The sequence below is a fragment of the Chelonoidis abingdonii genome, chromosome 9 (assembly GCF_003597395.2).
Source record: "Chelonoidis abingdonii isolate Lonesome George chromosome 9, CheloAbing_2.0, whole genome shotgun sequence".
Lineage (NCBI taxonomy): Eukaryota > Metazoa > Chordata > Testudines > Testudinidae > Chelonoidis > Chelonoidis abingdonii.
Genome location: NC_133777.1, coordinates 16276305 through 16303931, shown reverse-complemented (window position 1 = coordinate 16303931; position 27627 = coordinate 16276305). Strand labels below are relative to the sequence as shown.

General features: G+C 41.6%; 1 protein-coding gene across 1 annotated transcript in view; it reads right to left on the bottom strand.

Annotated features, from left to right (window-relative positions):
- Positions 1–910: 910 nt before the first annotated feature.
- Positions 911–27627, bottom strand: part of DNAH3 (dynein axonemal heavy chain 3) — a 103693-nt gene continuing 76976 nt past the window's right edge. Inside the window, exons 44-61 of the mRNA XM_032802097.2 lie at positions 26358–26481; positions 26082–26238; positions 24138–24281; positions 22885–23551; positions 22632–22797; positions 20683–20899; positions 19509–19691; positions 16392–16590; positions 13505–15646; positions 12745–12970; positions 12195–12439; positions 10462–10578; positions 7523–7677; positions 6604–6771; positions 5475–5617; positions 4704–4908; positions 4173–4310; positions 911–1324 (exon numbers count right to left, since the gene is read on the bottom strand). Of these exons, the coding sequence (XP_032657988.1) occupies positions 971–1324; positions 4173–4310; positions 4704–4908; positions 5475–5617; positions 6604–6771; positions 7523–7677; positions 10462–10578; positions 12195–12439; positions 12745–12970; positions 13505–15646; positions 16392–16590; positions 19509–19691; positions 20683–20899; positions 22632–22797; positions 22885–23551; positions 24138–24281; positions 26082–26238; positions 26358–26481 (5750 nt within the window). The 3' untranslated portion in view covers positions 911–970. The remainder of the gene's footprint in view (positions 1325–4172; positions 4311–4703; positions 4909–5474; positions 5618–6603; positions 6772–7522; positions 7678–10461; positions 10579–12194; positions 12440–12744; positions 12971–13504; positions 15647–16391; positions 16591–19508; positions 19692–20682; positions 20900–22631; positions 22798–22884; positions 23552–24137; positions 24282–26081; positions 26239–26357; positions 26482–27627) is intronic.

Genomic DNA, 27627 nt, shown 5'->3' with positions numbered 1-27627 from the left:
GTAAGACAGAGTAAGTCGGGTGAGAACAGCACTCTGAATGATACTTATAAATTATATTGAAACAGAAAATTTAAACATGCTGAAGCAAGCATATGCCTCGGGCATCCTGAAAACCATGTACATGCTGTCTCAGAAACACAGAGGCTTGTTCTGAAATTCTGGGGCCTATCATCATCTGGTGTAAATGATCATAGTTCCACAATGCAACTATGACAATTTACACCACTGGAGGGCCTGTTCTGTTTGTTTGGGGCAGACTCTAGCCCTGTCTCTTCTCTCTCCAACCTCCACATTCCTAGGGCATACAAGGACATGCATGCAAAAGGAAGACAGGCTATAGGGAGCCCACATAACAGTAGGCAGATCCAGTAACGGCACCCTATTTTCACGAGTAATAGTTGCTGGAGGACAGCATCTAAATCTCTTTCAGATTAAGCAGCCACCTAGGCCTCGATCCTACTCTCGTTTCAAATCAATGACAAAACCCCATTCGGCAGGTCTGGGCCTCCAATTCATAAGTAGGGAATAGGGTTGCCAATTTTGGTTGAATGTATTCCTGGATGTATTCACATCACATAATCTTTCATTAAAGATTTATTTTTAAATTCCTGGAGACTCCAGGGCAATCCTTGAGGGTTGGCAACCCTAGTAAGAGAGAGCTAAGCAAACTGCATGAAGGTTCGTGTTTATCAGGATTTCACAAGGTCAGAATGATGTGGATCATACAATGAATATTTTCTCTGGGAATTCTGCCTACTTTGATCTACAGTGAGGCCCAAGTCTTTGTAACAGAATTTTGTTTTAATCAGTCCTCCCCCTACTAAAGCAAAATGGCTGAAAAGCAAAAGAAATAGGAAGCAGAAATGTTTAAAAATCAGCAACAAATGTTGATGTAAAAAAGAAGTGCAGCTACAGGAGCATGAAGAATGTCTTTTAATTATAAAATGCAGGTATCTTGACGTACATAAAGTTAATCATCTAACTGGCATAGTGCTGCCACACCACGATTTATCCAGTGTTTCTGTGGCTGGTCTGAAGGAAGCTCTATTGAGAGAACATAGTTAGTTGAATGGCCTGTAGTGGACAAGATACCTCTTCTGGCACTTGTCTTATAAACAGGGCATAAGTAAATGTTCTCATGCAGAAATGCTGAACTTTCTCCAGGTTTCAGCCAAATTACAGGCATCGAATCATAAAGGATTTTTGGAAGTGATTCCCCAATCTGCATGGTTTCTCTGTCCCAACGGGCACCTTCTAAAAACAGTCCTTTCACATATGCCCCATCTTCTGGCATTTCCTCCATGCTGTGTTCCTGTCTTGTCACCTGGAATGATTAAATAATTGGCTTTGGTCTCCTTTTATATCCAGAATATATTTACTCGTGGAATCATAATATCTGCAGTGCTCAGATAGCTGATTAAGGGCCTGATCCAAAGCCCAATGAAGTCAATGGGAGATTTTCTTTGATTTCAATAGATTTAGGATCAAGCCCTACATGCTTCTTTGGTGTCCCCGTCCTGCAATTCTTAAGGAGACCCAGTCTATCTTTTGTTCATACTACTGGCAAATATGTCAAAAAATCATACGTATTATTGAGTTCGCGATCATTTTTGGGGCATTTGTATAATTGTATGCATAGGGGTTAACTTCACCTTTGTATAGAGGACTGCACACTAGTTAAATGCCACTTAAGCCCTCAGAATAGGATTTAAGTGGTGCATAGGTCTTGTGCTGGCTCTCTGCAGAGGGAAGAATTTTACTCAGAGACCTTATGATAAGAATGAATTAATTATACAAAGAGATGCCTTGGTGATCACACAATTAAGATACAAAAGGAAAATTAACAAAATATAAAAGAAGAAATTAATGGCACTTAACCCGAACAGAGCCCAGGCTAAATACTCCTGCAACAAAAGTAGGGAGGCACACAACAAAAAAAACAGTATGCTCAATTATGTGCATCCTCTGCTACTAAAGGGAGTTTCTTCAACCACTGGTGGCTACTTTCCTTGTAGGGAAGCGATTGTAATAAATCCCTCTTGCCGCACACAAGATATATGACTGATACATCTTCTCATTTGTGCTTCCCTTGGTTTGTTTTCAGAGCATTCACTAAGATGGTTTTTAAGACCATTTTTCTAGCATGTGGCAAGCCTCATAAACACAGGCATTGATCATGTACCATTGCAGTCAAGGGGAGCTCTGCCAACTGACTTCAGTGAGCATAGCAGGATCAAAACCATGGAGAATCCACAGCAATACTTCTAAAGATAATGTATTTTTCTATGCTGTAGTGTTTCACAGTCTGCTCATTATGGTATATAAGTGTTTAATGGTTTTTGGCCTCCTTATTAAGAGGATAGGGATAGCTCAGTGGTTTGAGCATTAGCCTGTTAAACCCAGGATTATGAGTTCAATCCTCAAAGGGGCCACTTAGTGATCTAGGGCAAAATCAGCAGTTGGTCCTGCTAGTTGAAGGCAGGGGGCTGGATTCAATGACCTTTCAGCATCTCTTCCAGTTCTATGAGATAGGTATATTTCTTTCTGTGCAAATCACTGACTTAAACTATTATCAGTTTCTCTCTCCAAGATCCTGTTTTTTCCATTCAGCATTCATTCTTGCCACTAGTTCCCTAATATTTTTCAGACCAGTGTCTCCTAGCCAAGGGATCAATTAAGTAGAAAAATAACCTCTGGCACGTCTAGCCTCTAAAAGCTCTGTAGGGACCCCGGCCTCTGCAGCCTCAGAATCTATTTCTGATTGTTCAGGAAAAGCATCCCCTCTTCAACAAGGACCCAGTTCTGCAGCATTCCACATCAGTTTCCAACTCCCCAGACAAAAGTCTCCTACTCCAGCCAGTATGGTCACAGAGTTGATGATGACAGCAGTAAGAATGGAGCCCTTAGGCTGTAAGCTCACCAGCTGGGCCAGGAACAGCAGCACAGGAGCCAGCAAACAGAACTGGAAACAGGGGAGTTTGAATAGGTGTTTGTAAGAGAAGTTTGGGGAAGGGAGGAGGGTTGTGTTGTAGATTTTTGGAGTGGGGGGGTTCTTTTTTTTCTTGAGAGGAGCTTAGGCAGGAAGGCTATGACAGCCACTGAGGCAGCAGTGGTAGTGACCCAAGGAATGGAAGAGACAATAAAGATGACTGGATGTAGAAGTTGCAGAATGTACATTATCCTGGAGCAGGTACATGAAAAGTGCTTTGTTTGAATGAAGTGCCACAGCTGATGGAAGAGAAGATCCAAGGTTTGGAGATGCAAGTAGAAACTAAGGTTGCGTTTCAAAGGGGATTCGAACGATGATGGAGGGAAGGTGAGAAGAGGCTCAAGGGAAAACTCAAGACTCGCAGACAAGTTATTTAAGTTAAGCACCAATGTTGACACAAGAAAAAAAATGGATAACTGGCCATCAGCAAGTTTAGGCTTGAAATTAGACAAAGGTTTCCAAAAATCAGAGGAGTGAAGTTCTGGAACAGTCTTTCAAGGGGAGCAAAAAACCTAACTGGCTTCAAGACTGAGCTTGATAAATTTATGGAGGGGATGGTATGATGAGATTGCGACAATGATATGTGGTTCATCTGCAACTGCTAGTAGCAAAAATCCCCAATGGCTGGAGATGGGGCACTAGATGGAGAGGGCCCTGAGTTACTACAGAGAATTCTTTCCTAGGTGGTCTTGCTGACGTGCTCAGGGTTCAACCAATTGCCATACTTGGGACTGGTAAGGAATTTTCCCCCAGGTCAGATTGGCTGAGACCCTTGGGTATTTTTGCCATCTTCTAAAGCATGAGTCATGTATCACTTGACTCACTTAAACTAGAATAAATGGTGGATTCTCTGTAACTTGAAGTCTTTAAATCATGATTTGAGGACTTCAGTAACTCAAGACAGAGGTTATGGGTGTAATGCTGGAGGGGCTGGGTGAGGTTGTGGCCTGCAATGTGCAGGTCAGACTAGATGATCACGATGGTCCCTTCTGGCCTTAAAGTCTGTGAGTCTATGAGATTCCAATTTCTGTTACATTGGTGTAAATCTAGAGTGACTCAGGTTCACACTGACACCCTAACATGTCCCCATTGTCTTGTCTGTAAAGTGCTAGTTTGTTTTTGTTCTTTTCGTATAACACATGAAAATGGTTTGTATAAATGAAATTCCTCCACATATTTTTACCTCAAATTCAAATCCAATATGATCAATTGGGATGGTGTATTTTCTAGCATAGTTCTGTGAAACACCTGTTAAGAAGGACTGAGTAAAGTAGAATCCCGATATCCAAAATACGTTGGGTGGTCCTTCGTTGATCCACTCCTGAATATGAGAAAAAAACAACACTGTATTTATTAGCAAAACCCAAAACATTTATTTCTTTAGATTGTAAAAACTCTTCAACCCTATCTTGCTGCTGAACACGATGTAAAACATTTCTCCTTACTGAAAAGTCTGAAGTAAAAAGCTGGGAACTGTACATGCTCACTACAGGGTAAGGGCCAGATTGTGAAGTCCTTACTCACACTTTTGAGCAGTTACTCACTTGGATAATTCCAAGAAGACTGTTCATGAATAACTGCTTGTGAATGTGTGTAAGAAGTTCACAAACTGGCTCTATTTGGGAATTATTAAGTGACCCTAACTGAAGTAAATCCTCTTGTTCAGCTTTCACACGTTGGTCCCTGAGATGGATCCAAATCAGTTTTAGTATACCTGGAAGAAGGCCAAACGTGTAAGAAGATCAAGCACATAGCTGCCCAGGGGTTTCAGCGATGGATAGGATTTGGCTGCCCACATTGGTGGTACTTTGCCTCTGAGCATGCTGTTGAAAACATCCTCAAGTTCAGACGACATCAACACTTGACCTTTGATAGCTTTGCCTAAATTGACAAGACTGCTCCGAACAACTTCTGTAAGCCTGCAGATAAAGGGGAGATTGCCATTTCATTACTCACTAAACCTCTGGTCCAAAGCCAACTGAATTCTATGGACTGACTGCCATAGACTGAAAGCCCTGGAGAGTATTGAGAAATTTCCCACTGTTATCTGTAAATACCAAAACCATTCTTTGGCTATTAACTTCTAGTAAAAACTTACAATAGACCAAGGAAATTAATTAACAATAGCTTTAAACTTTAGATAGGAGTTGAAATATTGTCATATGCTGGGAATATGGGGGACTGAATGACTCAAAGGATTCGTAATAGGATATGTAGTCTTTCACCTCATCATCACTCGTTCACATGTGGTCCAGGTTAGCAGTGACTAAATGTTGTTACTATCAGATAACTGACCATCAGGATTCAGGAAGTCATTTGCTGCAGCTTTCAAGTATTTTGAATCTGCTCTCAAATAGCTTTTGTAAATGAAGTTTATTACAAAATGCTTGCAATTCTCTAAAGTTTGTGACCTGGTTCTGATCATGAACACAAACATTTTAGCATCTTTCAGCTTTTGTAAAGTTAAAGAAACAGGCTGCCCCACCTGTTGAATCTGATAAGTTCTTGCCTAAGAACTATATTCATGGACTCCTCATAAAGCACTGGGTATTTCTTCATTACTGCTTCCAGGTTAAAGTCATTTGGTAATTTGGACAGGATGTCCCATGCCAAATCTTCAACAGTTTCCTGAAATCAAGAATGTGCAGAGAATGGGGATTTTTTTCAAATGGCCTTTTTTTTGTTATTGTTACTTTTTTACAAAACAGATTTCCTCAAATATTGTTGTTTTATATGCTTTTGCTTCAATGGATATTTATATAGCTATTTATAGATAATATACAAAGGCCCTGGTTCCCCACATTACTGAGGAGCTATGAGCTGGTCTGACTGATCTGAGGGACTCTCGGCACAGAGCAGAAGAGGGTGTAAAAGGGGCTCCCTGGCTCCTCCATGATCATGGCCTGTGGAGCTGCAGAAGGGGGTGGGGAGTGGATTAAATGACTCATCTTTCCCAAGCTGGCCTTCTGTGGATTCTGGCCCCTGTATCTTCACCACAGGAGTCACCCAGCCTACCGCAGCCCTGAGACTGCAGCAACTCCTATGGAGCAGCCAAAGGGAAGCATAACTGACAATCTGTATTCTAGCAGTTAAGAACCTTGAGGACAGCCGTGTGTTTGTGTTGAGGGGAGGATGTGAGGAGAGGAAAGACCTGCTACAATATCTTGATTTCTGGGGGAAGGAGACCTTTGGCCCTAATGGGCCTATGTTGCCTGACTGATCGTCCTTGAGGTCACTTCCCAGAACCATGGACTCTGTGCCCAGGGCAAGTCTGAGCAGAAATCCTGCTGAAGGAGATTTGACTAGTGCTGTGTGGGTGAGGAGCCGAGGTCAGAGCACAAACCTCCAGGATCAGTATTTGCTCAATGAAATTAAATTCCATATTTTGAAACTGCCTTGGAATCTGAATCCAGGAGCATAATCAATTGTATGTTTCAATTATCACTGTCACAGTTGCAATGTGGTGATGACTGAATCAATAAGGAGTCACTCAAACCCATTCCCAGCCTAGTAGTCATAGGTGGAGGTAGCTAACATAAGGGATGATGCACTAAGAATGCCTCTCTAAGATGCTTCCTTGACAAGGGATTATTTGGATCCCCATTCCCCATTACCTGTGGGGACTTGCCACCTCCACCCACTTGTCTAGGCAGAGTCAAAAGCACTCCACTGAAAAGCTGGTTGGTCTCCTGATTATCTTTAGTGATGTCTGCATTTTCATGAAGCCCAAACACTTCAGGATGTGTTGTAATTGGTAAGCTTCTTAAGTAGTCAATGTAAGACTGCAAGGAAAACATGTAGTTACCAAAAATGTGTATTTAATAACATTTTTTATCCATCAGTAAGCACAACCCAGTTTTAATGGAACATAATGAGAATGTAATACACAGTTGGTCATGTTCAAACACATGAATTCCCAACTAAAAAATCATTGCTTTACATAATCCAAGCAGACAAATACAAAAGCTTTGAAGATTTCAGAAACTAATTCAGGACCTGATCTTGCAGTCCTCATATAAGTATTGAGTTTATCTAATTTTCTATACTAGCTATTAAACTCCCCAGCCTTACTCAGATTATGCTGTTGAAAGCAGGAGCCAGGTACAATATTTTCAAATATCAAAAGAGCTAGACCTGGGCAAACCATGCTGTCATGGCAAAAAGGGCCTGTGGGAGGTACAGAGTCCCCCTGCAGCCTGACCCTTCCCAGATTTGCAGCACCATAATAGTCCCAAAGTAGAAAACCTGCACAAATGTGGCATCATTTTCACTCATAGGAAGCAGAATATTGGAAGATCATCGCATCTATCATCAAGTTGCATCAGAACATTAAGTGCCGGTTCAAGACTGGTGAGTCTGTATTCTGTGCATACAGAGATACATTCTGACACTCTCTATGATCTTACATTTTTTTTTGTTTCCTGTACACAGTAATACACAGCAATTATTATAATTTTAAGAATATTATTCTTAAAAGTTCACATATAAACTCAATGACTTATTAGAAGGAATTTCCGTCCTTTAGTTCCCTACCTGGTATGGTCCATGTGGTGGTATATAGTAGTCATCCCCAAGTGAAAGTTTATACTTCTCCTGTTCTATATCTTTATTATAGACTATGGAAAGAAGTGACAGGAGAAGACGCCTGTCTTTGTCGTCTGTTACTCTCCCACCATAGTTACATTCCCCTGGGAGATTAAACAGAAAACAAAGCTGAAAGATTGAATGGTTATTTATAAAGGTGTAATAAAAATGGCTTACATTAAAGAATTACTCTGGTAAGCTGAAAACCGTGACAGGAACTAACTAACCCAGCTTTGCTCAAGCTGTGATCTCTTGACCATAAATGGTATGGGGGGCACTTCCAGCTGGTCTGGAAAACTCCTTCCCTCACAATGATGAATCATGTCATGCTTCAAGTAGTGATACTTCCTGCTAACTGAAACCCATCTTTGGGGCTCTTTTGGCCTTTCCATTTTCCACAGGCTTTATCTGACCAGCTAAACTCCAAAAACTAAGCACTTCTCTAAGCCCTATATAACATCTTCCTGTCTTTGGTATAAACTCAACCCTGACTATATTTGTTCACAATGGCAAAACTGCAGAGACATAAACACTCTGCAAAAGGACCTGGAGAGATTAGAACAGTGGACGCTGCAGGCAATGAAGAGAGATTTGGTTCTAAGGGTATGTCTACACTACGAAATTAGGTCAGTTTTATAGATGTCGATTTCTTAGAATTCAATTTTATACAGTCTTTTGCAGATGTCCACACTAAGTGCATTAAGTCAGCGGAGTGCCTCCTCACTACTGTGGCTAGCATTGACTTACAGAGCAGTGCACTGTGGGTAGCTATCCCACAGTTCCTGCAGTCTCTGCTGCCCATTGGAATTCTGGGTTAAGCTCCCAATGCTTGATGGGGCAAAAACTTTGTTGTGAGTGGTTTTGGGTACATGTCGTCAGGTCCCCTTCCCTCCTTCCATAAAAGCAACGGCAGACAATCATTTTGCACCTTTTGCACCAGCTCAGCCCACTGCTGGTCTGGGGCTCTGTCTGCCAGCTCCTGACAACCGGGGTCCCGCTCAGCTGGCAGACCTTGGTGAGGTCAATCAGGGTTGCCTGGACAGACATGGCTATCCTCCTCTTAGAGGACTGAATAGGAGTGACTCCAGGTCATCCTCTTCTTTAAGTTTTGTCTCATGGAGATTCAGTCCTGCCTGAAATATCATGCGAGCTGGAGGCTTCTGCCTCAGGCTGCTCTCCCAGCTGGCAGCACTATGCGGTCGCACCTACCCCAGCCTGCCCCTTGCTCCCATGGCTCATGAAGCCTGGACAGTAGAGCAGTTCAACTTGTGGAATGACAAATCCAGAACAAAGGATTGCACGCTATGGGCCACGGTAAGATTATTTCAGAGTCCTAGATAGCACTTAGTCCCTATAAAAGGCTTCATGAAAATTTTCCCTTGCCCCTAACAAAAATGTTAATTTATCAGAGCAGCTGAAAGGGTAAGGAACCAGGACTATAACTTAGAGAGAGCTTCCATATTATTTAACTCATAATTGATATAATTCAAAGTAAAATTTCAGAGCTCAGTCTGTTCTAAGAATAAAAATGCAGGAGGGGAGTCAGAAAAAGAAACAATGACCTGTTTCCGCCTGGGGACGTTTCACATGTTAGGTGAAAGTGATCACCACTACACAAAGGGGCTTTCACTTGTTAGGTGAACATGATAACCACTATACTACGGGGCTTCTCTTTTTTTGCCACAGACTCTGCCGAATGCACAGGACTGTTTTCTCTAGCTACAGAAGTTACCTAATGCAATGTCCGTATCTATGGCCTTCCTGCTCACAAAGCGGTCATGCCCCCGCCCAAGGCTGACACAGCGTGGAGTGCATGTGACACAGTGACCTGCCTCGGGCAGGATTGCTAGCGAGGCATGATATTTTTGCTGTTAAGCAAACACAGCAATTCTTTCCTGGCTTCTGCCACTGAATGCCTCCCTGCATTACGCTGTGCCCTATCAGTGAGGGAGGACTGTATGAGCTCGGAAAACATGTCATCCCGAGTGCATTTTTTTCGCCTTCTAATCTGCGATAACCTCAGGGACAGAGATGATAGGGGGAGCGTAGAAACATTCTGGAGGGACTGCATGGTCACTTGTGCTGCTGAGTTCACCACACTGGCCAAACAGGAAATGAAATTCAGAAGCTCCCGGGGCTTTTCCTGTCTACCTGGCTAGTGCATCTGAGTTCAGAGTGCTGACCTAAACTTGTAGTGTAGACCAGGGCTAAGAGAATAGAAACTTTTATACCAGGGAAGAGAAAATAACAGCCTAGGTACAAAGTGGGGAAACACAGCCAAGCAGTCACACCTGTTACATTAAACAAGTTTATTTTCATATCTTCTTTCCATAATACTATCCCAATATTACTTTTCATGTAACTGAATTCTCTATTCACTACAAAGAAGCATGAAATCATGTTTTGGAGGTTGGGAGGGGAGGTATCCATGAGCAGGCCTCTAGGTGAAGAATGAGCAATGTTTAGGTGACTGTGACTACCAGAAAATATTATATCAACTATTTACAAGGCACAGAGCAATCCCCAATACCTTACAAGGGAGGAGGATTATCACACTCCCTGGCAAATCTCCAGCACTGAATATGTCATGCTCTGATGTACTGGTCAGCCAAGGTGACACAGATGCTATTGATGCTTTCATTTGACAAATGTTAATCAAAGCCCAGGAGTTTTTCTGGACCATGAGTAACATTTCTAGCTATGCAAATTACAACAATGATCTAGATACTCAAATCTCATGCCTGGGGATATAGCTGCTTGGCTGCGGGGAGGGAGGAGGGAAAGAAAGAATAACTAAATAGAATCTATCCCATTTATCATTCATCACCTGAAGTTATTTTTTAAAATACCCACCAGTCTATGTACATTACAGAGTGCAACTTCTATACCTGTTAGATAGGTCAGAGCTTCAAATGGGATTTCTTCATATTCATTCAGAAACATCTGGATCTGTCGCATACTGATTCTAAGATCAGATTCATTGAATTCATATGGAATATTCCAACCTGTTCAATTAAAAAAAAAACCATGATGCAGTGGTATATTGTCCTGATAACTGTGCTTGGGAAATAATGATATTGGTATGAAGTTGTTATTACAGAATAACAGTCTCCTGCCACTAGATAACTATGCAGTGAGGCTTAGGCATTTGCCTGAGTGTTTACTGCCCAAGTTCAAGATAGCTACCCTTAACAACATTCTATCCCAGTGCAACATTATATACTTACTTCCTGAATTCCAAATAATTAAAGATGTGCCCATAGGTCCTGACATTTTGACACTGCTCACAGCTGAAAAGCTGTATTCTAATAGATGTACAATGCTTTAGCTGATCTGAAATCAGCTGGATAGCAAGACCATAGGAATTCTGACTGATTTCAATTTTTTAACCTTTGTGACTGACTGAACTTATACTTTTTATCAATAAAGAAATATCCTCCTTCTAGCTATCTAGCTGCTGTGCATTTAAATGGGTACAATGGTTGCTACTAAAAAGATAATGTTTAACAAGAATTACTACATATCACATAGTGCTATCAAAGATATGGAAGTTATTTCATATCCTAAGTTAGGGAAATGATAACATGTAAGATAAACTCTTGGCAGATGTTGTCTTTTTAATGGTGATCATTGTGACATGTATTTTGAATAATTCTGATCTGAATAAAACATAGTCCATATGTCACTATATATCAAACCAACCTTGCAAAACTGTACCCGCTTAGTCATCTTTCTCTGACAGACAGGTCAAATATTTTTCTTTTATCATCGGCTGCAGAATCAGGTGGGTGAGTAGATTGTGTGTATAGAATGATTAATTTGTATGATAAGTTAGCAATGCTGTGTTAAGCATACAATGTGCATGCCAAGTTCAGACTTGGTGTAAGCAGGCAGAACTCCATTTAAGTCAATGAAGTATATGACATCTGAGTTTGTCCCTAAATATTTTTAAAAATAACTTATAATTCCACACCATATTTGTTGGCCATGTAAGACTTATTTACAAAAAATGAAACACAACTCAAATTCTTATATATGTTATGCTTTTGGAAATTTTCATTGTGTGGCCAGTTAACTGCAGCTAAATAAATTCAAATGCTACACTAAAGAAACACGTGTACTAGCTTTGCTCAATAAAAAAAGTAAAAAAACAAAACTGAGTAAAATTCAATTTTTATTAATAAAAAAGGTAAATTATTTAAAATGAAAACTCGAATAGGAGTTGTTTTTGACAAACAAATAGTTTTTATGTAGAAATGTAATAAAATAATAACAACAATAACACAGCAATTTATGACAACATAAATACATACTATGTTTACTTTGCAAGCTCCCAGTGACTTTCATAGCAGTTTTGTCTGAATAAGAACCTCAGGAGTGGAACCTGTGTGTATTTATACTGCCCAAAACCTCAAAATAGCTTTTAAATGTTGCTTCACTATATTCTATGCAATGCTGACACACATAAAAATTCCCAGCCATCATCAGATAACGTGACCATCCTCTTGTCACAATGCTGGAGGTAATGCTTCTGGCTGGCGTTCTGGAGGCAAGACTGAAGTAACATATTGCAAAACTGCTAATGCTTTTTAGAAAGTCTGCAAAATGATCCAAATCTTACCCAACGGGCCAAAATTTTTCCTTTCTTGAACCAGGGCATGGAAAAAGCAAAGTCCAAAGAGCAATTTTTGCCACATTTCTTGTTTTTGGCAACTAGTAAAGAATGCAGGATCAGACACTGGGTCATTGAGGTACGAACGTAGGAGGTTTGCTCTAACCCCTTTAGGGGGTTCATTGGTCATTTTGATGCCATTCTGGAGAATACTGACAGGAAACTTTTCTGATGGATAACTGGTTAACCATAATCTGAACAGGGTAAAGACAGAAACATATTTGATTACATATCCTCAGTCTTGAACTGCATCAGTTTTAAACTTTAATATAAGAGTCAGTTGCAATTTAAATATATTTTTAGAAACACGTGGATTAGATAAATTGAATATCTACATAGAAAAGATGGTGTCTTGATTACATATTGCTCTTTTCTCAATGATCTTTAAATATTCTAATGTGATAATTATTCATATAACCTCTTTGTTCCTTTTTACTAGCAGTCCTAATTTATATTGGAAGTAATCCCAAAGAAAATGGAAGAATATTAAAGCTTCTACCTGAATTTTTCATGGGTATTCTCAGGCACTATCATTTCTTCACAGATTTTCTCCAAAGCAGGCATCCAGCTGGTTGCAAGATGGCAGTTTTGTAACACTACCCAAGTTCCATCAATGATAGCCTGACATATCATTTTTGCTGCTATTGGACCCTGGCCCTGGCCAAGTGAAATAGTCTGAATGCTTGTACCTCCCATGCCAAGATCATCAGCAAACTTTAGCAAACCTATTATAGAAAATATAATGCACACAAAATCTTTTAGCAAATAGATCCATGTTGCGTATGTCATTTATATAATCAGAAACACGATTAAAGGTACAAATGTTAATCTGATTCTAGTCAATTAAAAAAGAAAGAAAGGTAAAAGTAGTCAGGTGGTATGTGTGAATGAATCTCCCAGACAGTTGCTGTTTTTAGATGTAAATTACTCCCAATTTAAAGAGTGGTGTAAAAGGGCCTTAGTATAAATGAGAATCTGGTTTGGAATCTAAATCTTGTTAAACCCCCGAAGATTGGAGATTTCTTCATTTAATCAGCATTATAATTATAACTTATTTTCCCCAATTTCTGCCCCTATTTTGGTGTGTTTCCATGAGGTGTTTTTACAAGATAAAGGACACATGGAAGGAGAAGAATGTTTGAAATATGAAGCTACTACTACTACAATGAATTTATTGTACTATAAAGGGACTATTTAAATGAAAGAGCCCACATGTTATCATGCAAAGATTTCAATTTAAAATCTTTTTTTAACCTCACCTGCCATAGGATCAGCACCTGGTGATAATACAAAAATCAAAGGTGCACAGCAATTGGAATCATTGTAACTTCCCACAAGGTCAAAAGTGGGTGGTTCTATATAAGTTCTTCCCATATTTTCCGTGATGAAATCCTGCGTTGCTGGAATGATTTTATCAGGTCTTAAACACCTTAGAATGATCATGCGATCTAGCCCTACTAATGTCTTCCATACCTCTGGGAATGCCTCTTCCTGGGGCTTTGCAGAGTCATAAATCATTTTCCACTTTGAAACATTCTCCCTTACATGATCCATCAGTCCATGAAGGTTTTTTAGACTGGACGCACGTACAATCTCAGCCCATGATTTGTCAGTCAACCACTCAGGGGCTGGGTTGAGGTAAGGGTTATCAAGAGCAACACCCCCTGTCAATAGGAACCGCCAAACCTCATCATCTATTTTATCTTCTCCTTTCATTATTCCTATAGTCAGGAGGAGGGAGAATAGCAGTTTATCCTTCTCAAATAGTGAACGGCAGACATTATTGTAGATGCTTACTGTGAAATGTTCAATTATATTCTCAATTCTCTCTTTTAGATCATCACTCTTTTTGCTATTGGCAATGGATTGAATGTACAAGTTAATGAACCAAATTAATGAATACTGGTACATAGGTTCAATGTTTGCCAGATCAGAGATGCAGAAGAAGAGAGTTGCTGAATGAACAGCCACTGGCTTGTAACCCATTCGAGTAGCATCTATCTGCATTTCAGTTACAGATGCAATTTCCTGCTTTTCAGAGATTTCTTCAGATAGCTCTTTGGATGAAGATAAAACCTTAATTGCTGTTTCATCTTCTAAGATGTTTCCTTCTGACTTGGAAAGAACCTCAAGGATTTTATCTTCTATCTCCTTCAGCTGTTTCTTGTTGGCCGCACTTTCTATGATCAGTTTATTTTTCTTTTCTTCCAGCTCAGGCTTTTCCTTTGCAGCTACAATTCCAAGAAGTTGGTCCTGAAGACCTAGTGGTGTAATCATGAAGTTGAGTAGACAAACTTTCACAGCCACTTCAGGAAAATAATGAGGATTCCTTAAGCGAGTTGTCATGTAAAACTTGAAGTCTCTTGAGTATTCAATTATATTTTCACCTAACCTCATGTATTCCACACCCTGTTGCTTGAATGTTAGCTTTAGCAATATAGGCTCTATGAAAGCATCTAGTTCTTCACCAATATTTTCAAGCAAGACTGGTGTTCCAAACTGGATAGCATTTTCCAGTATCCTCACATAGTTTGTATCAGACAGTTTGATAACTGAAAGCTTGTTAGCTTTCTCCATATTTTTTATCCACTTGTTGGCTTGCCTTTGAGGATCAATCATTAAAGCCCATCTTCTTGAGTTAGAAACAATTATACCATTATCAACTGAAAATGAATCAATTGGCAATCCAGCAATCTGCCAGGCACGGATTTTGACAGGATCCCCTAAAGTATTACTGAGGCTAAAATCATTGGAACATGGTATGTGCTTCTCCTTGCATAGGACCTGCCATTGCTTTTGGCATTCAAGGCGATAGTCTACAGTAAAGGCTCCCAAATAAGCCACTGTTCCTGAAGATAACAAAACATCACCAGTAAGATCTGTGTATCGGATTCCCAACAATCGTGCAGCTTCTGTCCACCTATCTTTCTCTCCTCCAAGTCCACTAATCAGCTTTTCAGCTCTTACCAGCTTTTGTGAACAGATTTCAATGTTGTTTTCTAATTCTTTCTTCCGGTTATTCATGGTTTCAAATTCATCGTTCAAAGCTTGGAGACGGTCCATTACATCCTTAAGTTCGGCACGCTTTGTATTTAGCTTTTTCATTTGAATTTCAAGTAAACCTTCCGCCTCCCTAAGGCGCTCACGTTTTGGAGCAACCACTTTAGCTACACGGTCATACACCTCCATGGCTCTCACCCATTTGCATAAGCCTTCACAGGCTGATGACACATTTTTTATGACAGCCGGCTGAAAATCTGGATGCTCGATAAACCTCTCTCGGATCCTCTTCATTACAGCAGGAGGAATATTCTCCTTGTCATATGTCTTTAAGCTTTCAAGGAATTTCAGATCTCCTAGAAGCTTTCTAGAGATTCCCCAATAGTCTTCTATCATTTTACCTGTATTGCACATAAATCAAATCAGGCTTAAATCAGAGGTATTTAAAATTAAAATACTTTAAGCACTGATATGAGATAGCTAATACTAATTATCTTGTTGTAGGTTTGTGCCATACGCTGCAGTTAACAAATTTTAGAAAAATGCTTACATATTAAAATTCAAATAAGGACACAGCATCATTAATCTGTGTTGAACTGAAATTTAGTGGGCATGTACATTAACGATACAACAATTTTAATTTTAATCTACCAAAAGCAAAGGGAGAGAGAAACAAATGGTTATAAAAGTTTTTTGTGGTTGACTTTTATTAAATAAATCCTATTCTGAGGATTTCCTTCCTAATTTACATAATAAAAGCAATATTTATACTATTAATTCCTAATCATAAAGGGATAAACTGTGGGTGCACTAGGTAGGGGAGAAGGTGGTAAAAGGCATCTCTTCCCCTCTTCCATCCAGTATGCTTATGTGTGACACAATACTAATCCTATTAATCTCCCTGTGCAAAAGGCTGGATTCTGCCTCCCCTACATGCTTGGCAGTGTTTGGCAGGTGGTGCTGGAGGGGAGCATGCAGGTGTAAGGTACAATAGTGCAGCATACTCCACCAGAGCTCTCTGAGGCATCCTTCTTGCAGCTGCAAATCTTAGCTCGGTGTGAATGTAAAGCAGAATACATGACTGTGTCTCAGCTAGGACACAAGATGACACAAACAGTCCCTAAGTTTTCACAATGTTATTATTACCGCTGCCACTTGGATCAGGCTTCCTCTCTGGTTTCATTCCTTTCATTACACAGATACTCTCCATAACAAGCTTGACAGGGCCTGGTGGATTCTGCATGGCTTTGACAAGTGAGATGTCTGAGGGGTTCAGGGTATCAAGAGCTGAGAGTGCAGCCTCTAGAGCTGGCATGGCCTCTGCAAGGTCCCCTTCACACTCTTCCTGAAAATACATTGAACAGAATGCTTTAACCCTTTGAAGCAGTTTACAGTCTATTGTAAACTGACTGACATGAGCTGAGAGATGCTAATGAGGTATTAGTGAACCATTTGCACTTATAATTAACTAGGAAAAATGTACATAGCAGTACATTTCAAGCACAGATAACTATTTTAATAATCTGTCCTGACAGTTTTGTGTATTACTCTATACACAGTCATTTTAACTGCATCTCACCACCATGTTCCTTTTTACAGTTGAAGGCCCAAGGGATATCTCCATTTCACTATTTAAACATCTTCAAAATGCTTCTGCTGACATGTTGCAGGTACTGCGGGCTTGGCTACACTGGAGAGTTGCAGCGCTGGTGATGGGTTTACAGCGCTGCAACTTACTCACCGTCCACACTTGCAAGGCACATACAGCGCTGCATCTCCCTGGCTACAGCACTGGCTTTACTCCTGCTCTGCCTGGGGTATAAGGATTGCAGCGCTGGTGATGCAGTGCTGCTCCACAAATGTGGCCACCAAAAGTGCTGTAATTGGCCTCCGAGGTATTCAGAGGTATCCCAGAATGCCTGTTCAGCCACTCTGCTGTTTTGTTGTGAACTCCGGGCTCCCGGAGCTGCTTATCTAAAAAACAAACACAGCTCATTTGCTCGAGCAGAGGCAGGCAGGGGGAATCATTTGGAATGTTCACAGTTTGCTTGAGGAGAGAAGCAACACGGCGGGGGAGGGAGGGGGGGGAGTCCGTTTTGGAGCAGCTGCTTATCTGGTCTGAAAGCTATTTGCATTTAGTGAATAAGAGAGGGGGGGGAAAGGGGTCGAAACTTTTAAAATGATTGAAGGTTGGTGCTGTGTATCTTCCAGTCCTTAGAACTTGCAAGGGAGGGTGCTGACACAGTGTCAGCTCCAAAAATCCACTCTCTCTGTCTCCCCAATGCTCCCTGTCACACTCCACCCCAACCCTCTCTTTTGAAAAGCACATTGCAGCCACTTGAACGCTGGGATAGCTGCCCATAATGCACCACTCCCAACAGCGCTGCAAATGCTGCAAATGTGGCCACACGGCAGCGCTGGTAGCTGTCAGTGTGGCCACACTGCAGCGCTTTCCCTACACAGCTGTACGAAGACAGCTGTAACTCCCAGCGCTGTACAGCTGTAAGTGTAGCCATACCCTGAGAAATGTGAGGGGTGGGGAAGAGTAACAGATTCATGGGACATCAGAAGTGTGCTGAGCAGCTTATTTCTTTTACCATGTGCATGTTACTATTACAGCAGAATGCAGCATATAGCAATAACTTCAGAGATAACCCCAAGTACCAGCAGTTGTATATGTTTTGCATTTCTGCAATAGTTGAGACAGTGCTAGAGATTCTCACAATCTCTCATGGAGGTCTTTGTGCCACCAACATCTGATCATGGAGATAATCCCTCTGAGGCTGTTTGATCCTGGCCTATAACTGAGGCTCCTGGGTTACTATCATAATATAAATAATAATAATTTTTTTATGACATCTCATTCCCCAGTAGTGTGGATACAGGGTTCTGGATTAATGACTTGCAACTCCTGGCCTATATACAAGAATGTCACACACAAAGCACTGCAGGACAGTTTCCAACCTGATGATGGGATACTATGTTGGGACACCTCATCTCCTAGTGTCCAAGACTTAATCTCATCCTTGTAAAGCACACATCTTGTGTTTCTGCTACATTCATTAGAGTGAATGGAACTTTAGGCTCGCTGGGCAACATTGTAACAAGACAACATGTTTTGTGGGCCTGTCTGCTATCACCAAGGGTATGTCTGTACCACAATTAAAAAGCCGCAGCTGGCCCGAGTCAGCTGACTTGGGCTTGTCGTGCTCAGGTTAAGGGGCTGTTTAACTGCAGTGTAGATGTGTGCACTCGGGCTGAAGCCTGGGCTCTATGATCATGTGAGGTCGGAAGTCCCCAGAGTTCAAGCTGCAGCCGGAGCCCAAACATCTACACCATAATTAAACAGCCTTATACCGCAAGCCATGTGAGCCTGAGTCAGTGGGCACGGGCCAGCTGCGGGTGTCTAACTGCATTGTAGACATAGTCAAGAGACTAAGGGTGAAATTCTAGGGTCTGTAGAAGGCCCCACTGCTTTGGAGCTACTGCAGTCCCAGTGCATGGGAGATGGTGGTCTGAGAAGCTACTCCTACATGCTGTAGAACTCAGGAACACTAGCACAGAGTGGGGAGTGGGGCTATGGACTGGCTGACAGAGTGACATGGCATAGTAATGTGTCCACAAACTGAAAATACCATAAGACCACAAAAGCCCCACATAAAGCGGTGGGGTTGGCATACCATAACTTGCTGCTCCAGCTTAGAGGCTATGGCTCCTGTCTGCATATAGCAGCCACAGAGTAACTGCACTATACCCCATATCAGCTGTAGGAAAGAGATTTCTCCATCCCCGCAAACCCTTTATAGAGCCTCTATATAAAGCCTGTTTACTGGGGCTTTATGCAGAGTATGAGACTTATTCCAGATAAATAACAATCCTGGAAACATACCCCGCCCATGTAATTAGGTCCATCTCTTTCTTTAATCAGTTGCATAAAGGGACTAACTTTCTCTTTCAGGAAGATCTGAGATGCACCTTGAATGACATGTGCAAGATACATGTTGAAGTCAGGACTGGAAAAAGGAATTCTGGGAGCACTGTAGAATTAGTATCCAGCCATCACTAAGTACAGACAGGGTAACATTTGTTAACATTATTAACATCTCAATCATCATCTCTCATGTTTTTGTTTTTTTAATTAAGTTGTTAGGAACTTGGGCCTCACCTGTAAAGTACTTTGCATCTATCTCCGCAACCCCCATTTACTTTGATGGGACTTGAGACAGATTCAGTACCTCACAGGGACAGGCCCTTGTAAACTACCTTAATAGCTTTGGAAACAGCCGCAGCATCATTAGCCTCCTTTTCATCTGCAGATACTAGCTCCTTCTTTGCATCTACTTGGATCGTTTCTTTTTCTATCTGGATCATCATTTTCTCTGTTTCTGCCGAGGTTTGAATTAGTTCAGGCTGCAGGGCAGTCAGCTCCTTCTGCATTTCTGCAACCTAGTGAAGATATCAAGTGAGAGAAATCCTGGTAATTTGCATGTGCATTTTCTATCTCAGTGTGATAGGTAGAAAATGGTAAAGATATTATGACACATAGTACAATTTAAAAAAGGACACTCAGCATACAAATCACATTTTAAAAAGTAGCCTTCTTGCCTATTTTACTGAGATCTCCTCCTGTTAAAACTGAAGCAGATTTTAAAAATCTAATGTGTTTTTCATATTTGTAATGTCTTTAGTTTTTGCAATTCACTCAGCCTGGACACTGAAAATAAACTGATCAGTTTTGATTTTCTTATAGTCAGCTGGTGGACCCCAATGCTTCCCTCCATTTACATGCATGGATGAGAATGAAATCCATCATAAACCAGGCAAGGGTTACAGAAGTGGGAATAGCAGCAGATCCTTGGGGTGCTCTGCTCTCCTCTACTAGGAAAGTGCACAGAAGTCGGAAGCCCTTTGTTTTGCCAGGGTCTGTTCCAGGAGCAGCAGGAAGAGGAGCTGGGAAGCTGGGAAGTTGAGGGATTGATGGATTTTCTAGTGCAAATCTCCTCAAAAGGTAATGCTCATTCATGCAACAGTAACTGCCTTTCTGCATCTTCTTCCCATTTTGAAAGGAGGAATGCACAGCCAATGTCACGAAAGCTCTTGAAGAAACTATGCTGCCAGAGATTCTTCAACTGGGGCTCTGAGAAAACTATAATGTTACTTGAACTTAGCAAAGCTTTTCTAATATGTTTGGTTAAGTAGCATTGACTCCATTCAATCTTAGATTAGGAGATCTACTTTGAAGTTACATGCCACCGTTTCTTAAAATAGCTAAGCAAGAATCTCAGATTTGCTGGTGGCTTTTAAGAGGAAAATTATTAACATAACAGTGAACAGAGAATTAAGCTTGCAACTCCTATTAGCATTAGCAGATGCTGTGTGCTAAATTAACCATATGCTATGTTAAAAAATATTTTTCAAGTTTTCTGTCTAAACTTACTTGTGAAGATGCAAATTCGAGTTTTTGAAGACCCACAAGATAACGATTTCTCATCATGTCAACTTCTTGCCTCTTGCTATTTAGTAGAGTCTTAAAGGTGAGAATCAACTCCAGATAAGATGTTGGTGTTACATAGTTGTGTCTTCGCAGTATGCTGTAATAGCTGACAGAGAGTTCTCTCACACTTTCTTGGAAATATTTGCACATTGACACAACCCTATGGAAAATCTTACATATTAATATGAATGAAAATATCTCTTTATAACAATCGTGGCAATTTTGTGTCCTACTAACTGTTTGGTTATTTCTATTAGCATCTAAAATAATGGAGTCAAAGTTTGCTCTTGGTTACTCCAATGTAAATCCAAAATAACTACACAGAAGTCAATGAAATTATATTGGTGTTACTGAGAGCAAAATTTAGTCCATTATTTAAAATATACTGAGCTAAATTCTCTTCTCAGAGAGAATTTTAAGAGGTACTGAATAAATGTAGTTCACACTAAAGTCAAAGGGAGCTTCAGGTATTGAGCGCCAATAAAAATTGGTCCATAAACCCACACAGACCCAAACTGACTATTGTCCTAGGGTGGCTCCCAACTGGGGTGCCCACCAGCATCTGGCAGCAGCATCACTAGTGTGCCTGCCCCAGTTTCCCCTTCAGTAGTTCCCAGAAATAGTCTAAGCAGTCTTTCTGAATATACACCTCTACCTCGATATAACGCTGTCCTTGGGAGCCAAAAAATCTTACCACGTTATAGGTGAAACTGCATTATATCAAACTTGCTTTGATCCACCAGAGTGAACAGCCCCGTCCCCCCCAAGCGCTGCTTTACCACGTTATATCCGAATTCATGTTATATCAGGTCACGTTATATCGGGGTAGAGGTGTATATAGCACTTGCAGGGTTAATTTATTACAGAATAAAGCCCTGTATGTATAAACCATAATAAACCGAATCCCCAATGGTCTATCAGCATCCCACCTCATCTCAGTGTCTCCCATCATGCTTACCCCTCAAGTATTGCTCTGGCATCTCTCAGCAGACCTCACCCCAGCCTTCAACCCTCTCTGGCCCCAGCTCTCTGACTCACGAAGGTCAACAAAGTCTGCTGGCTTCCAGGCAACTCCTCCCTCTGCAGATTTCCCCCAGGCAACTCTCTGGCATAGGTGCCGACTTTCTAATTTTACCAGGGGTGCTCAACCCCAGCTTGCTCCAGGCTCCACCCCCACTCCACCCCTCCCCTAAGCCCCACCACTGGCTCTTCCCACCCCCGCCCCACCTCTTCCCATGGCCGCCATGCCTCTTCCTACCCTGTTCCGTCCCCTTCCCCGAGCGCACCCTGCCCTTGCTCTGCCCCTCTCCCTGACACCTCCTGCATGCCACCGAACAGCTGATCTGCAGTGGGCAGCAGACGCTGGGAGGGAGCGGGAGGAGCTGATTGGTGGGGCTACCAGTGAGTGCTGAACACCTGCTATTTTTTTCCCATGGGTGTTCCAGCCCTGGAGCACTCATGGAGTCAGCACCTATGCTCTCTGGTGCTCCTTCTGTCTCTTCTCTGTTCCCAGGCAGCTCTCACCCATGCCTTCCTGTCTTCTTTCAGAGACCCCTCAGGCAGCTCTCAGCTGCCCTTTTCCTGACTGACTCCATCTGCACTCTAAGGCAGTTCTGACTCACCAGGTCTGTCTCCCTTTGGCTCTAGAGCCCAGGTGTCCTTTTTTAAGCCCCATCTATGGGTGAAATGACCAGTCTTACAGGGCCAGTGTCACCCTGTGAAAACATCAATGGAGTTGCACTCTTGTAACTAAGGGTATGTTGACACTTTGAGCTGGAGCTGATAACATCTTCAGCTGAAGCATCACATAGCTGTGATGTTATCCTTATATGATCCTTCAGCTGCAGATGTGATTATCAGCTTCAGAACCCTCTGGACAAATAAACACATACGCTTTTCTTATTTCATCTTCAAGTTCGACATCCTCCAAAAACTTGTTTGCAACCATTTCCAAAGCATCAGTGGGCCAGGTCTGGAACCAGTCAATGGTGCAGCAGTTTATCAGTGAAGGGAACATTCGTAGTCGATTCCTGAATGCATCTCCAATTGGACTCATTGCTGGAAAGAATGTATATTGTTCTTAAGTCCACCAACAGTTAAGAGGCAGAAAGATTTAGAATAAGACATTGTGTGTTATATACAGACCTAAGACAATATGTAAATTTTTCTTCACTCTTTCAATAAAGAAATTGTACATAGCAAGTGGAGTAGCCTCGATTTTCCTGCCTTCCGTCCTTGCTGCCGCCTGCATTTTCTCAACAATGTCAGCCTTCTCATCTGCTGCAAAGATATTAGGCACGTCACCTGTATTTAAAAGCATGTTAACATCCTCCACAAATGACTCGTCTTTTATTTGATTGTCACAGAACAAAAAAGACACATTTTTGTTACTGATGCCAGTCTGCAGCATGATTCGTTTCACATCCTCCTTCCATTCGTTGTTGCCATAGGATTTCGTGATTTCAATCTGAAAAAGCTCAAAAGCATTCATGAAGGTGGCCAGCTTGGTAGCACTTTGTCGCCCACTCCCACCAATTCCCACCAAAAGCAAATGACCATCGTCCTGTTTCAGTACTCTGCATATCCTTGAGATATGCTCGATGGCAAACTTAAACATGACCAACGACATTGGTGCCTTGCTGATATTGTTGTACTCATCAAGGTAATATTCCATCACAGTTGTCAGTTGCTTTAAGTCTGTGATTTCATCATAAGCTTTTACATCACTATCTGGTTTAAAGTAGTCTCCAAAGAAGAGGCTGCGGATATTATTATCGGTAATCTTGCCAGTAGGTGACAGATGACTCAGTACCTATGCAAAAGACAAGATTCAACTGACAATTCAGACTCAGTTTTTTCTCTAAAGAAATACTCATCCATATCCACATAGTAGTAGGAGTAGGTCCTACTGCTGTGGAAATGCTATCTTCCAACTGTTCCAGTATATTATTTTAGACCAAAAAAACCAAAACAATGTATGCTGAAATGTTGTTTTTCAGATATGCATACCTCAAAATATGGGCATTCTGCTTTCAATGTCCAGTATATGTCTAAGCTTCCAAAAAGCCTAATAATATACCCACAGCATGTATGGACCCTTCCAAATAGGCACAAATCAAATAACAGCATGACTAACTACCTCGGCCCCAATCCTGCCAGTTACTCATTCCAGGCCATCTCCTGCCCCTGGAGAGAGCCCCAATGAAGTCAGGAGTCCACCTGCAAAAAGTAATTTGCAGGATGAGATCCCTAAGTTGCATATTGAGGGTGCACCAATGGAGATGGTTCAAATTGTTTTCTAATATTGCTACAGTATATCTGAAATGTTGAATTAGTTTTGTAAATTTGTCAGTCCCATCTACTTGTCCAAACTGTTCTCAGTGTATAATCCAGTGTACCTTATCAACGCTCTGCTTGAAGTTGTTTGATGTTGTTTCTTTTACCATCTTAAAGAACATCTCCCTGTCGTCATTGTCAATTAAGCGGTCATAGAAAACTCGATAAACTTCATGGATCCAAAGTCTGATCAGCTTATCCCCATCCTGTAAAAGCAGATATAAATGAATAGCTAAACATTTAAAGGGCAGGACGTTTCATAACAAAGTAATCAGATCTCCATTTGAGGCCTGATCCAACTCTCACTAAAGTCAATGGGAGGATTTCAGTTGTGAGAGTGCAAGCAAATGGACCAACTGGCTTCCTCAATACATAATGATCGTGTCATGTCTTTCCTGCCAATACAGTCTTGGCTTCTGCTCACAAAGCACTTATCTATTGTTACATCAAGGGTGTTTATCTCTGGGGCACTTTATGATGCTTTTTCATGTTTTAGAATAATACCAGTGGCAATGAACAAAGGACATGTGACTCATGACATGGGTGTTTAGGAGCAATCCTTCCATAGAGCAATAAACAATGGGGGTGAAATCCATGCCTCTCTGAAAGCAGTTTAGTCCTGAGTACATTCTCATCTCAAGGAATAAGGATTAAAAGCACATCTCCCACCCCTGTAGTAACATTAATAAAGGTCCCCACTGACACACCCCTCCTGCCTCAATAGGCCTACCCCCTGCATGCCTGCTACATTAAAGCTGGCACAGAGATCCTCACAGGACAGCTGCAGCTGTCTGCCTCAGTTCCTGCACTAGAGGAATTCTCCCCTGGATACATCAAGAGTTTTTATGGCCACTTGTAGCAGGGCAGTGACCACATTCTTAGAGAAAAGACAAGGCTGATTGGAGAAGCAGCCACAGCTGGGGCCACACCCCAGTCAGGCCACAGCTGGCCCTATAAAAGGGCTGTGAGCCAGGAGCTAAGGCAGTCTCTCTCCAGCTGTAGAGAGAGAAGGACCTGACTGCCTGGGAGAGAAGGGGACCTGAGTAGGGTAGTGCTGGGGAATAGGGCAAACGAACTGGGGAGTTCCAGCCTGGCAACTCCCCAGGCTGCAGGTCCTGTGCAAGGTCTACAGAGGTGTAGCCTGGAGTTAGGCAAAGGCAGCAGGTCCAACCCCCGCCCCCGTCAGTGATGAGTGGTCTGCCCATTGAGCGAGAGCTAGGTGGTGACTGGCAGTAACCTCTGAGGCAAGGTGAGGATAGGGGGTTGGGGGTTCTGCTGGGAGGGGAGACCCAGAGCAGGGGTACTATAGAGGCAGAATCCCAAGGAAAGAGGCCCTGGGGCCTGGGAAGGACATGGGGCCAGTGGCAGGCGAGACACCAGCCTGCCGAGGGTGCTCTGGGTCGTAAAAGAGCTAATTCCCAAGACGACCAGCAGGAGGCACTGCTGGTGGTGAGTCTCGCTTCACTACACCACTTTATATCACTCCAGCCCTTTTACCGAGTGTAAAGGGATGAGAATGTTCCCTAACGTGCTTAATAGCTTTGTTTGGCTTTTTTATATTACATAGAAACTTCCATCATCAGCTAATAGCAAGATACATTTTTGGGGGCCAAGCCATTCAACCTCTTTGTGCATCAGTTCCCTCATCTGTAAAACGGGGATAATAATCCTTCTTTTCTCTCTTCTTCCTCTGTCTTGTCTATTTAGGTAACAAGTTCAGGAGCAGTGACTGTCTCCTACTATGGATATTACAGGTCCTAACACATCAGGGCCCTGATCTAACAGTTACTGTAATACAAGCAAATAAATAACAACAATATCTGAATATGTTTTTCTTCACCAAGAGGAAGGAGGAAAGTGCACAGCAAAATATTCAGGCCCAGTCCTGCTCTCAGTTATATGGATGCAAACCTATTAAAATTACAGTGCATGTTAGTGAAGAGAATTTAGCTTTAATACTTAATTTGTTTAACTATCATTTTATGAAGAGTTAAACAGCAGCCTACTTGTAAATGGGTGTGTGGACACAACAGCACTCCTCTAACAACACGGGAGAAATCACGCAGATTAAAGACGTAATGGGATTTTGAAGGAGTTGGAAGAAAATTCTCGACAGCCATTTTATAAATAGCCATTGTAGCTTGGATTGTCATCTTGCCAAGCCTTAAAAAATAAATAAATAAAAAGAAAAGAAAGGTGAATTTAATTGTGATGCATGCAAATGAAAGATCTGAGACAATATGTTCTCTGTAAAATAGTCTCGGGAATCATAACACCATTACCTTGTAAATACAGCTTCAAATCCTTTGCTGAAATGCCAGTCAACAATCGAAGAGAAAATCTTGGTTAAAATGTCATCATCGAAAGCATTGATGGAAATAATATTCAAGTGTCGTGTGAAACGCCCTGTAATACACAGTGAACGACACAGTCATGTCCAGTACTGCACAATTTTCTTTCCACCTTACACCTACCGTTTGTCTAGCAGTGACCATCTTATTAGCAATAAAATCAAGCTGCAAAATTTGGATCTGGATCTGGTTCCAGGGTTTTGTTTCAGGAACATTTCTACACCTTAATAAAATGACACTATCACTAGGTGAGACTGATATGAGATAGAAGTATAGTAGTAGCAGCAGGAGTGGCAGGAAGGGCTCGGTACAAACCCAACATCTCTAATGGGCACACACTCAAGGCTGTTAGTCCTCTCACTGTTTACACTGCCATGGCTACATTCTACTTCTAGTGCATTAGCTCAGTGAGGAGCTAGCACAAGTATGTCTACCCGAGCTGGGAATCATACCCCCAACTCGAAATGTGGACATACCCTGAGATGAGCTAAAATTCTGGTGAAGGCAAGACAACCTGTAGTTTTCATACAAATTAGCAAGTTAAGATAAACCTTAGATTCACCCTAGTTTTCACCTTGACCTGGTAACATGTGCAAAAGCTACAAACTGCCTTGTCTATACTAGGATTTTACTGTGTTAGTCAGCATTTGTTATCTAACGTGATAAAAACAACCTGTTCCTAAGTATTTGGTATTATTTTCAGGCTTTGTATCTTCTGTTGATTATTAAACCCACCCAGAGGAAACAGAAGCAGATTAAACTTGAGTCATCATCAACCACCACCACCATCATCATTATCATTCTTCCCATACCATCAGGTGAGGCAGAAGTCAAACAACACCAATCATCCTTATCCTGGGCTCATTTTTCCAGCTCCTTTATATTCAGATGTAATAATAAATGTGTGTATGTGGGCTTTATTTGGAATGACCCAGCTGGTGAATCTGCCCGCTGGCTTACAAGCTATATACAAACACAGCACTTGCTTACACAAATGTTTAGCTACAGACTAACTGTCCATGTGGACAGTTCATTAATGCACTTTGATCTAGTCCCATTTCAAAGGGGACTGGATCAAAGCACATTGAGACTTCTAGGATGGAGGCTCGCCGACCTCATTAAGAGAGCTTTAAACTAGGAAGTTGGGGGAGATGGTTGGGAGATGTTCAGGAGATCTCCACGCCGGAATTTAACCTGGAGA